Source organism: Octopus bimaculoides, chromosome 3 (genome assembly GCF_046866305.1).
Source record: "Octopus bimaculoides isolate indiv1 chromosome 3, ASM4686630v1, whole genome shotgun sequence".
Classification (NCBI taxonomy): domain Eukaryota; kingdom Metazoa; phylum Mollusca; class Cephalopoda; order Octopoda; family Octopodidae; genus Octopus; species Octopus bimaculoides.
The window spans coordinates 74,120,772-74,133,880 of record NC_142930.1 but is presented as its reverse complement, the minus strand read 5'-3'; the positions used below and the strand labels follow the sequence as shown (position 1 = coordinate 74,133,880).

The window sequence follows — 13,109 nt, the reverse complement described above, 5'->3', positions numbered from 1 at the left end:
ATGGTAAATGAAGTCATAAAAGCTATCTATAAATTTTAAAATGGCAAATCATCTGGGTTAGATGGAGATTGTGCTGAAATGCTTAAAGCAGAGGTCAAAACACTACCAATTATTTTCCAAAAAATCTGGATTAATGAGGAAATACTGAACAACTGGAAAAAAGGACTCATTGTGAAATGACCAAAGAAAGGTGATGCATCAAACTGTAATAACTGGAGAAGAATCACTCTATTATCAAACACCAGTAAAATATTCACCCATATCATATTACAGCGCATCACAACAGCAGTAGACCAATTACTTTGCCAAAAGCAAGCTGGATTCAGGAAAGGAAAATCATGTATTGACAATATCTTTGTAATTTGCCAAATAGTCAAACAATCCCATGAATGGAACTCATCTTTGTGCATGTTGTTTGTTGGCTTTGTAAAAGCTTTAAATAGCCTTCACCGAGACACACTTTGGAAGATTCTCAGATTCTATGGTTTCCCACAAAAATTAGTCAAGATGGTCCGTTTATTGTACGAAAACTTTGAAAGTCAAGTTATACACAACAAACTGACAGATCCATTTGAAATAAAAACCGGCGTCAAACAAGGATGCGCGTTATCACCAATCTTATTTCCATTGGCAGTGAATTGGTTGATGTAAAGAACGACAAAAGAATATAAATGAGGTATAGAATGGAATACAACTCAACTAGAAGATTTAGATTAGGCAGATGACACTTATTTGTTCTCATACACATCTCAAGAGTTACAAGACAAATCTGAGTGACTTAGTCAAATAGCCAACACCTTAGGTCTCAAAATCCTGACCGAATGTTGATGAATTTAACTGACAAGGCACTAAAATAACAATGGATGGAGACTGCACTCATGAAATAAATACAAGAATCAGCAAAGCCAACCAACCATTTGGTATGTTAAACTCAATATGGAAATCATTAGTACTCAGCAAGGGCACCAAAATACAATTTTACAAAAGCAACATACTTAGCATCCTCTTCTAAGGATCCGAATGTTGGAAAGCAAACAAAAATCTTGAAAAGAAATTGGAGGTGTTTCAAAATAAATGTTTGCGTAAAATTCTGAAGGTCTACTGACTGAATATGATCCTGAATAGCCAACTACCAAGGCTAACATGAAACCAACAAGAGAAACTATTGAAGCAAGATGGAAATGGCTGGGTCGAGTTTGTCCCTATAAACCCAACTCAATTGTCAGGAATGCTTTGCAATTGGTTCCACAAGGTAAAGGAAGATGTGAGAACAATAACAAAAGATCTTAAAAGCAGACGGTTAACAATGGAAGAAGCTGTCAAGGATGCTTTCAGTGTTAGAAGGTGGAATGATCTTGCTGTTGCCTCGAGTGCCACAAGGCACAATGAGAACTGAATAAATGAATGAATGATATTAAACAGATGTCTAGTGAAGCAAATAAGGAAATATCTTAAATGACAGAATATTTGTTTTCAACCAGAATTAACTCCATCAATCTCATATAAAAATACATTTGTGTATAAATCAGTGATTCTCTACTGCCAAAAACTACATGCCTATTTCCTTGGTTTCACATGAGCAATGTCATGTAAAGAATTATCAGAAGGGAATATATTGTGGTCTAGAAGAAAATGATTTGCTGATTGACAAAAAGCACAGCTTCCATCCAAGAAGCTGTTTCACTCAGATCCTGTTCAAACCTGGATAAGGAATATCTCATTTTTGTGAAGGTTTTCAGTAAAGTTGACATAAGAATGATTTATAAATACATGGTCTCAGCATAGTTGGGAAATAAAGAGAATGTCTGATGACTTTTAAGAAGCAGAAATCAGATATTTGCAGTTAATGGTGCTCTTTCAAAAGAAGCATTAATTCTGAGTGAGTTTCTCAGGGAACTGTCTTTAAGCCATTGCATATGAACCAACTTTCTCAAACATACTCTTACAAGGTTCATTGATGACCCAATTTCAAAAGTAGCCTTAATTCTGTGTCACTTAGGGAACTGCCTTCAGGCCATTGCTAAGATTACAATAATGTGCAGACAACAGTTGAGAATGATTATAAGATTAATTCAAAATGAGAGAAGAAACTATGTTGGTCCTCTGGAGGATATTTATTGTCAACCGTCCAGGCTTATTGCTCTCAATTTACATGTGCTAGAATAAACATATGCTTAGTGAATTTGGTAATTTGTAATGTGATTGATGAATGTATCTTTTTCCAATCAGCCAAATGGCAGTTTAGATGCAGTCAAGGATGCTAATGTACAAATAACAGCAATAATATCCCTTATATGTGAGCAGTATCATAATATCATTCTTACCAAAACAATTTAGAAGGTCAGTAATTGATCGGAACTGAAGTATTTTCTGATTCTGATAAAAAAAGGACTTTAGTCACCATGAAATGTCAGAAATTTAATCAAGTCTAGCTTTAAAGGTTTTGACTGTGGGTTAATGCATAGGCAAGGGGTAGCATAATTTTTTTCCATAATATATGTAGTGATTGAGTGTGCATGTTTTAAGGAGATGAGGTGTCATGTACCCATTGCAAAATGTTTTTGAGGTGTTTAAGGAGGCGTTGTAAGTCCAGCTTGAGTTTACATGAAGAAGGTTAAAGTATGAAGAGTAATATCACTGCAGAAGTGCATATTGTGGGAAATAACATAGTATATCATTAATATATGGTAGAAAGAATGTAGAGACATAACCACACGAAAATTGATATAATTATTGGCTCGAGTGAGTCCTATGCTACAAAGGATTAGTTTTATAGGAAATTTGAAAGTCAAGCAATAATAGTTGCATCAAAGTCAACTATGACCAACTTAACATGAAAGTTTTTGTGCAGGAAAGGGTTAAAGGTTTTGCTCATGTCTTGAGTAACAACATTGATTTTACTGAAATTCTCAGGAATGAAAGATCACAGGTATGTTATGTTGGAGAGCATGTCTCCAATAGACCTGGTTCTGTAGAAATCACAGTAAAGGGAAATACACTGAAGATGATAGGCCAGTAGTTGGCATTTTTAGAAGGGTATGACTGTCTTAGGCATGTGTTGAGTTGTAAGGATATGCAGTTGACAGCATGTTTTCTTGACCAGCATCTTGGTACTATTAAGTCACCATTGCAAATAATTTTGGAGAACTCCACCCATCCTAATTCATATTACTTTTGACTAAAATAGTAAGGTTGATATTTTCAGGAACTTTTTTTCTTTTAAAAAAAAAGGACAATAACAATGACAGCATTAAACAACTCAAACATTTATCCAGTAATTCAAGCATTTATTCAGTTCAGAATGTGAATTACAAAGATGAAATTTAAAAAAATAAAAATAAAAGAATTTCAAATGATAAGGAATGGTTTATAATGAAATTGTGGTAATTACAATGGTTATTCTTCAATACTGGAAACTCCTCTTGGTTTGAATATCATCTAAAGTCTGTTGCAATTCCTCTTCTTCAAATCTTCCTTCCAAACTGAAAAATGGAAACAAGCATTTAAATATCTTTTTAGAGGCAATTCCTTAATAAATATTTTCAATGCTGTTGCAAGAAAATTCTAGATAAATGTAAATGAACTAATTAATTTGAATTAAAGACAGGGACTTGACATTAATAAAATATATAAGGAAATCCTTCTATCATCACAATTTTTGTTTTCATAATATTCAATGGAATTACAAGAGAGAATTTCTTTACTGCTCAATGAAATTCCAGTCAAAACACTCATATTTTATTGCAAACTTTATAAGACATTTTTGTCTGCAAGGGATAATGCAGCACAGATACAAAGAGACAGAAACCAAGAAAATACAAAGATGTTTTCAACAGAAAACGATTATGGTCTGACTTATCACCTATTCAGTGTCATTGCCCTCTTAGACAGGTTTGGGGGTCATGATTCACTCATATATTTCATTTGGTCAACCACTTTACAGAGTGTACTGGGTACATTTTTCAAGGTACCAACACTAGGGAAGTTAGTTTTCAGTAAGATTAAGGGGTCTTCTCCCAAGTTTCTGTTCATTCAGCACAAATAATAGAGGTTTGAAAATTTCCAGTTAAATGCACAAACTCAACTCTTAAGTTTCATTGATGCTGGTGAAGATTCTTAAAATTTAACATATTGAATAAATAAGATCTTAGTAGTGGGTGGGTGAGGAAGAGTTAAAACTTGTTTCACTTATACCTAGATATTAATACAACCAATGCATACACACCTTGGTATCAAAGATTTTGCTTCTTCAGCACTGTCTGGGCAGAGATTGGCTAATGCTGCCAGTTCGAATTTGTGTAGATTTTTCTGTAGTAGAAGACTGAAAGAAAAAGAAATCTAAAAAGTGAACCAACCCTACTTTATAAAATCGTATACCAACAAAGAAATGTAAGTCATTCAGAGAAATTAATTCCTGGATGAAGAGAATTTTCATACAGTGAAGAGATTTATGTTCTAAACCATACATTAAGTTATAAGATATGAACAAAGTTGTTCCATTTGGTTATACCTAATACATAACCTGATTTATGACCATCACCCACACTTTGGAGTGTTTTTAGTGGAGTTCATTCTAGTGCAACCTCAGTTCCTTGCCAGCCCATACTTTTCTTGCAGTTATTCCGATTAAGTAACAATTTGGAGGGCCTGCAAATGTTATGGTTACCGTTCCTAACTAACTTTTAAAAAAGGTTTCATTAGAATATAACTAAAATTTAATGATTTTATTAATTTCTCCCTCCTTCTCTTCAGAGATTGTGGTTTTAGTTTAAGAAATATAGTAAATATAAATGAAAGTATTTTACTCTCAACACTTTTCAGCAATAAATATTTTCAATGCTGTTGCAAGAAAATTCTAGATAAATGTAAATGAACTAATTCATTTGAATTAAAGACAGGGACTTGACATTAATAAAATATATAAGGAAATCCTTCTATCATCACAATTTTTGTTTTCATAATATTCAATGGAATTACAAGAGAGAATTTCTTTACTGGTCAATGAAATTCCAGTCAAAACACTCATATTTTATTGCAAACTTTATAAGACATTTTTGTCTGCAAGGGATAATGCAGCACAGATACAAAGAGACAGAAACCAAGAAAATACAAAGATGTTTTCAACAGAAAACGATTATGGTCTGACTTATCACCTATTCAGTGTCATTGCCCTCTCAGCAACGGATTATATTTTTGGCATAAAAAATATTGTTAAATATAAACAAAAGGCCTTATTACCAATACCTTTGTTAGAAGAAAATGATAGAACAAATATTTAATTTACCTTCTCACAGCAGAGATTGTTTCTCGGTTTTTAAATTTGCTAAAACGTTGTGTATACTGATGAGTTTTCATGAACACTTCAGATAATTCTTGTTCTTCTTCAGCACTTTCATTCTGTTGCTTCCTGATTCAAGAAAACAGTCAATATTTTTAGTTACTATTTTATTTTCACAAAATATATATTTTACAAATATCTATTAACTTACTGTATGAAATTAGGTTGTTACAGACTGTGTTTAAAATAAAAATTCTTTACATTTTAGCAAGAAGACTAATCCAAAATGATTAAAATTATTTAATAACGAAATTGGAAACTAAAATGCACAGGAAATAAAACAGATTAGATTAGATTAAGAAAAATTTAGTTTGTTAAATATTTAAACGAAAGATTTAAGGCTTTTGTAACCATATTTCAAAGAGCGTTTTAAACTATCAAGAATCTTAAAGGGTTTTGTAGAATAACTTCAATATTAATTACAATGATGTTTAGACAAGTTTACAAATGTATAACTTTGTATATAAATTTACCTTTGTTAGTCAGGTGACTAACATTTTGCATGAAAGAAGATAAAATGCAATTAGAATCTCTCAACACATAAATTATTGAAAAATGAATGAAATCATAGCATATTTAAAGTGGTATGGCTTTGAACATTAAATCACCCGAAGGTTTAGTTCTCAGACCCATACTCTGCAACAGGAGTGTTAAGACCGGTCCTTCTGGTGGTATAAAGCACTCGTGGTGATGTCACATAAGTGTCCATGCAGCACCATGTAAAAGTGCTCATGCAGTGCCACATAAAAGCATCCAGCACACTCTGTAAAGTAGTTGGTGTCAGGAAGGGTATCCAGCTGTAGAAACCATGCCAAATCAGACTGGAGTCTGGTGCAGCTCCTCAGCTTGCCAGTTCTGGTCAAACCGTCCAACCCATGGACAATGGATGTTAAATGATGATAATTAATGGGAAAGTACATTGTTTGATTAAATTTCAAACAATTCTGCTAAAATTACAATACAACAGTTTACTTTAGTTTGATCAAACTACAATGAAGCCAATATAACAGTGAGGGTTTATTATAATAGTATATAGATAAGAATGAAATGGTAACATAATACATTATTTCATTAATAGGGAGAAAATATTTTATGTTTATGTCTGTTTATAAGGAAAGTAGACAGCACTTCTATATCCAAATATCCATATTAAATATATTAACTTTTAAACTCATAACAACAAAATTATATATTAAATAAGAATGCAAGATATTTAGAATAAATAAATAAATAAATAAAGCAGTGTCAAAATTTCAAAATTACATACCTGTGCTCTAAAAGCATATGTACTTCTGATATTAACAAAGTCTCAGCAGATTCAAATTCTGAAATAATAGTATAATAGAAATAATCAGGACGGTTTTAATTTAATATTTTATTTACTGTTTTAAATTCATTTTCTATACTTCCTCAAGGGTAATTGTTTATTTATTCAATCAATTGTTCATACAACTTGATAATGTCCTCCTTAATGTGACCACACAACTGTAAAGTAGGGCATGGTGTTTGCACACTTCCCCCAGTCTCCCATCTCTACTCGTTTCTTCACCTAACCCTACACTCCCCAGTGCATAAACCCTCTGAAATTCCTCTCCTGTCTGCGTTCATTTGTAGATGTTCAAATTGAACATCAACTATATCAATTTCATTGGTAGCAACTAAATCCCCTGATCAACAAAAGAGATGAGAATGCTTCCAATCCACTGTTTTGACAGAAAATGTCAATTGTGTCATACCAATATCAAAGATGTTGCCCACAACATCACAACTGCCCCAAAGTATCTACAAAGTAGTACCTTCCCATGAGAATGACATTAATGATATTGTCAAAACGATTTACAATACTGTTCATAGAAACAACTGACCTGATCATACCGAAGAAACCTCAAAACTAGAAATTTAGGGTTTTCCAACAAATTAACTCATGTCCTCTAAAATCCCATCGATTAATGGTACCAGTGAATGAAGTTTTGCAAAACATTCCAAGAATTCTTCATTTAAATCTCATAGAACAGTGTCTCTCAATGGGAAGTGGCTAACTGAGGGGATTGAAAAGAGAGCAAGCAAGTTGCTATGTTTAATAAACATTGATGGTTTTAAATTGTTCAAACTTGTCTAACACCATGGCAAAGGAAGATGAATGTTATGGATGCAAACTATTGTCTTCTCGATTGAAGAAATAGGGTCCCTAATATGGAAGGTGAGGACTGATATTTGTGAATTTCAGAACTGCTGCCCTAAAAGGAATATACACCATCATGTGCACATATAGCATACATACATCAAAACAAAGTACACTCACCTGTACAAAAGCAATAGGAATACATTCATTACATTAATGCAAGCACATTGGCACATATACAAATAGCTACAAAATAACCATACACGCTCGCATACATGCACACACGAATTCGCACATTCACAAATCTTGGAATTGTCTTGACTCAAACAAAGAGAACTGATCAGTTAGGTGATTCGGAGAAGGTTTTAAATGGATCTCAAAGAAAAGACATAGCAGCAACAGATACAATTTAGCGAAACTTCATTACCCTTGCATCAAGGGATAATATATGTCCAAAAACACAAACAGGGATAAAGTATAGTTTTATGGGCATAACTGCAGATTTCTGCCCCACCGACTTTGGAGAAAATGAAACAAATATGGACGACTTGTTCCGAAACACCCCCAAGTGGGAGAACAGTTCTCAAAAATAACCCCCAAAATTCCTATGTCCTTGGAATCTACATAGTCCGATGTATATTTGTAGAGGATTTCATTAAAAATATCCATTTTCTTGAAAGTTAAGACGAACTGAATTGGACTCCGGTGAATTTTACCGAAATCGTTAGTTATGCCATTTTATGAATCTAAATCAAAAAATCGTCAGTTAACTTCAAATATGCAGTAATTCCTCTAGCAAGTATTTCTGTTCTTATTAGTAAAGTTGATAAAATTATATAACAAAATATATGTTTTATCGAAATAAGTACCAGTGAGTGAATTGTCCGACAGAAACTGTATTCCTATTGCAAAACCAAATGAAAATATTTGCAAATAAAAGAGAATCATTCAGGTTATAACTGCCCGTTTCCTCTGATTTAAAGAACCTAGAATTTTGTAAGCATTGTAAAACAAAGCAATGGATTAATATTTCGGAAAAAAAAATGTTAGCGATTCGGTTTCGATTCCTAATTGGAACCATTTAAATAACGGCGCTAATAAGACGAGTAAGTACCCTTCTCAAACAACTCTGACGCTTCGAACTTGAATAAGAAAACAATGCAACTAGCATTCGTCTAAATTCTATATATGGAACTAAGGTACCTCAATTCGTATCCGACCCCTCAGAATTGGAACCCTGAAAAGTTAATTAACTCTTCATTCATCTTTGGCTTATAATAAAAAGTTATTAACAATTACTTGTATCTCTCACGGAAATTTAGCAAAATTTTGCTAAAAAATAAAAAAAAAACGAATAGAATTCGATAATGTAGGCGTTCAAATGACAACAGATGATGTATAGACCAAATAACTGGAAAAATAAATGGATAATATACCTTTGGGAAATTGTAATTCCGAAGCATCTTCTTCTGTTTGTTCGTTGGATGAAGCTGCCGTGGAAGCTGAAGCGGCGGCAGCCATTATGTATAGCTCTTCAGTGGAGAAGGTAAGAAAATAACACTGAAAGCAGAGGTACTTTCTACTTTTGAAAGTAGATAAATACTTGACTAGTGAGATCGCGATAAGAATTTCGTGTTAGTATTTTGTATCGAATTGTGCGTCGCAGGAGGAATCTAGGTCCGCCATGGATTTTTAAAATACAATAATGGCTCTTGAGGTCTGTTAATTTACACACAGGGTATTAAAAAATAGTTTTGTTCTTTACTCGTTTTATGTGGATTGATAAGGAACAAACACAGTCTGCTTTAGAAGCGTTTTAATTTTTACTTGTATTTGTTAGATAAAATTCTGTTCTTTACTTCGTTTAATTTTCATCCTATAAGCATATTGTATTCTTGGGACAGTATGATATATTTTAAGTGGATTAGTATCAAACAAACCAGGTCAAATTAGAAGGGGGTGGCATGCGCCGTTGCTGTATTCACTATCTGTCAAGTTATTCTTGGGTCTTCCTGAGTGATCCGTCGAGCAGAATCCAAGCCAGTCGCCATAGATATCTGATCATCTGCAGTGGTCAAGTTGTTAATCCAGCCAGATCCTCAGTGAAAAGAACAGTAAGTGGGGTCTAAATCAAAATTGAGCAACATGGCCAAACAGTCTAAGCTGGCACTCCAGAATCATACAAGTAACAGGATGCACCCGTTTCCAAGTAGAGTTGTTAGTTGGATATGAAAGCTGACCAATGGTAATCCATAACCTTGTGAATTATCCTAATACCGAAGGAGTTCAGGCAGCTCCTAAGGGCCCGTCCAAGTCTCACAGCTATAGGACAGGACAGGAGAACTAGAGACCAAAAGATCTGAACTTTTGTTCTCTTGCTCAGACATCAGCAGTGCCAAGCATCCCTGTTCAATGAGTCTTTTTAGGACTTCAGACTTGCAGCTAATGCCACTATAAATCTTACTGCTGAGATAAGTGAAGCAGTCAACAACTGACAATCTGGTTTCAGTACCACTGTGTGGCACCTTAAGCAAGTGTCTTCTACTATAGCACCAAGCCAACCAAAGCCTTGTGAGTGAATTTGGTAGACAAAAACTGAAAGAAGTATGTTGTGTGTGTGTCTTTATTTGTCCTCCATCCCACTGTTTGACAACTGATGTTGGTTTGTTTATGTTCCTGTAACTTAGTGATTTGGCGAAAAGAGGCTGATACTATAAGTACCAAACTTTAAAAAATAAGTACTGGGGTTGATCTGTAGCTGCTTATCTTGCCCTCAATTGTCAATCATCGTAGGGGATTCGCTGACCTAGTCACTGTCAATTATCAGAGCAGACACAGCCTAGGTTTGAAGAGGGTGGTACACATACAAGTCAACCCACAGCTGGGAACCTAACAGGTGCTACTAATCCAGGTCAGAGTAGTAGACCAGAGAACAATAGTAGCTAAGAAGTGGTCGCACACTCCTCAAAACCCTGGAACTCCCACACCAAGGTCAGTCAAATCAATTGGTCTCATCAAAAGTAATTTGACTACTTCTAACAAAAGAAAAAACTTGGAAATTGTTGTCATTCTGAAATCAACCTTCAGGTGAATTGAACCAATAGAACACTAAGTTTGAATGAATATCAGCAGACCCATACTGAAAGAAGTTGTGCCTTTCAGTTACAGCTGCTTTAAGATATTTCTATGACTTTGATTTTGAAGACTTAGAATACGATACAGTCTGTTAGCATGGTACAAAATTTAAATGTAACTTCAACTCAAAAAAAATAAATGAAAAAGAAAAAGTATGTTTAACCATTTAGCATTTAAACTGGTGATACCTAGCCAAAATATTCTACCTGTTTTATGTTCAAACTGGTCAAATCTGGCCACTCACACATGTCCTACAATATCATTCTAAAATTCGAATGCAAGTCAAAAATTAAATGAACTATTGTTTCTCTACTTTATTAAAACAAAAACAGAGGTTGACATAGTCTTCTTGCTTTTCAATGCACTTCTCCCAGTGTCCACTAGCTTGCTTCATTGGAGAAAAAGGTTTCCAGTTGGTCATGCAGCCATTTATGCATTACTTCCTGTTCTTCGTCGGTAGCAAATTGACAACCTTGTAAAGGGTGTTTGAACAGTCCAAAGAGCCGATAGTTGGAAGGAGCAAGATCTGGACTGTATGCAGGATGTTCCAGCAACTCAAAAGCCAGTTTTTCATTGGTTTTGATAGTGTGAGTGGCCATATGTGGGTGTGCAACAATAACACTTGATTTGACAATAGACCTTGGCATTTGGTACAAATTGCTGGTTTTAGTTTGTTGGCCAGTAATTCACTGTAGCCTACATTAGTAACAGTAGATCCCTTTTCCACGTAAGGTTCCAGTATATGGTTCAAAGGTACAGAAAATAAAAGACAGACAGGTGAAGGAACAATAAGCAGGTGTATTAATTAGATATGTGGAGAAAAATGGCAAAGTCTTTGAAGATTTGAGCCGACACTCTCTGACAGAAAGAGATGAGAGGAAAACAAATGGAGAGAAAAAAATGTGTTGAGATTAATGGCTCCGCATGTTCTTTGTTGTTGCTTGTATTCTGACAAATTCTTTACATAACTGAAGTCCCATCAAGAAAGTTATTGCAAAGGATTAGCATCAAATCTGATGTGAAAAAGCAACTGCCAATGAAACTTCAATGAATTCTCAAAATTAACATAGTATGAATTCATAAGAACCCTATGCAGCCAAAAGGTACAGTAGGGTTTTCATTTTATTGTTTATATTTTGCTCAATTTATTTGACTTGAAAATAATTTTGAAAAGTCTGAAAGAAAAAAAAAATTCTTTAACTTTATACACACACTCAGAAACATTCTATAAACTATTTGATTTATGACAAAGAAAAAGTGTGCTTAAAGTTATCTTAATGCCTCTTGAGATGTTGCTGTGTCCAGAACTTTTGAGGGAAAATATTCTATGAAAAATCAAGTATTCATTCTATTTGCAGGAATTTGAGAATTGTTTGAAGCAATGGGATTTAAGTGTAGCTGAATTCTACATTCTCAACTTTGGAACAGTTTTCAAAATTTTCATAGATTTACAAATATAAGGCCTATGCAATCTCAGATCATCTCTCATGGTGACCCCATATCTATAAGACAAAACTGCGTACCAAAGACAAAGTTACTCTTCAGAGCCATTAACATGCACGCACAAACATGCTCTTTACTAGATGGATTTATTTAATTTTGTTGTAGGACTGGGAGATCCTGCAAAGTTTATGAACACTGACCCCCCCCCCCACCTCTCTCACACTAAAATAATATATATACACACACGCACATACATACACACAAAGTTAGGTGGATGACATTAGCAATGAAGAAGAAAATTATATTGTGTTCAATAAAATGTTTATTTGGAACATTTGTCACTGATCTTCCATTTACAGTGATTGCTGCTGGAGTGCAAACAGTTTTAAATATTCATTTAAGTGTTGTGTTGTGTTACAATTTTTTTTTTAGATATTTTCACTGAAACATCCCAACAAACTTCAAATGTTTATGTGTTTTATTTTCAGTTGCCATACTCATGAGAAAGATAGTGAAATTATGTTAGGAGGATTATAGCACCTGGAGGTGCTACTAACCTTGCCATGGCCTGTTGATACACCTATTTGAGATTTTCTTTCTTTAATCAAAAGTTTACTTGGAATGTTGCCGAAATTAGAGAAAATAATTCCTGCCTTTTCTCTATATTGAGTTCAATAGAACAAAATAACATTCGACATATTTGATCTGATATTATTTGACAATCAAATGTATGTGATTTTTTAAAATATTTTTATTACAAAAGTAGAATTTGAAAAAAAAAAAAAAGGTATAGCACTGCTGCCAGTGAGTTGTAATCCTTGAAATGTCAGAATAACATCATATTTAATTTAGAATTTTTAATCTCAATCTAAATATTGTTCAGTTTATGTAAACTGTTAGAAAACCTTTGAGCATCTAGTGAAATGACAAATATCGTATCTTGAAAGAGTACCAGGCGATAGTTTAGTTAGTTAACTACATTTGGTAAGAATACTTTTGGGATTTTTACATCAACACAGAAGGAATGTGTCTTAATTGGAAAATGATCACGAAATGATATTAAATATTTGT

The 13,109-nt window shown here is 33.8% G+C and overlaps 1 protein-coding gene across 1 annotated transcript; it reads right to left on the bottom strand.

Moving 5' to 3' along the window:
- Positions 1–3,266: 3,266 nt before the first annotated feature.
- On the bottom strand, positions 3,267–12,725 carry LOC106876036 (DNA-directed RNA polymerase II subunit RPB4). The gene is made up of 5 exons (XM_014924418.3): positions 8,897–12,725; positions 6,606–6,663; positions 5,285–5,407; positions 4,226–4,321; positions 3,267–3,482 (listed from the first exon to the last, which is right to left on the bottom strand). Exons 1-5 carry the CDS (start codon positions 8,979–8,981, stop codon positions 3,404–3,406), a joined length of 441 nt encoding a protein of 146 aa, XP_014779904.1. The 5' UTR covers positions 8,982–12,725; the 3' UTR covers positions 3,267–3,403.
- Between the last annotated feature and the right edge of the window lie 384 nt (positions 12,726–13,109).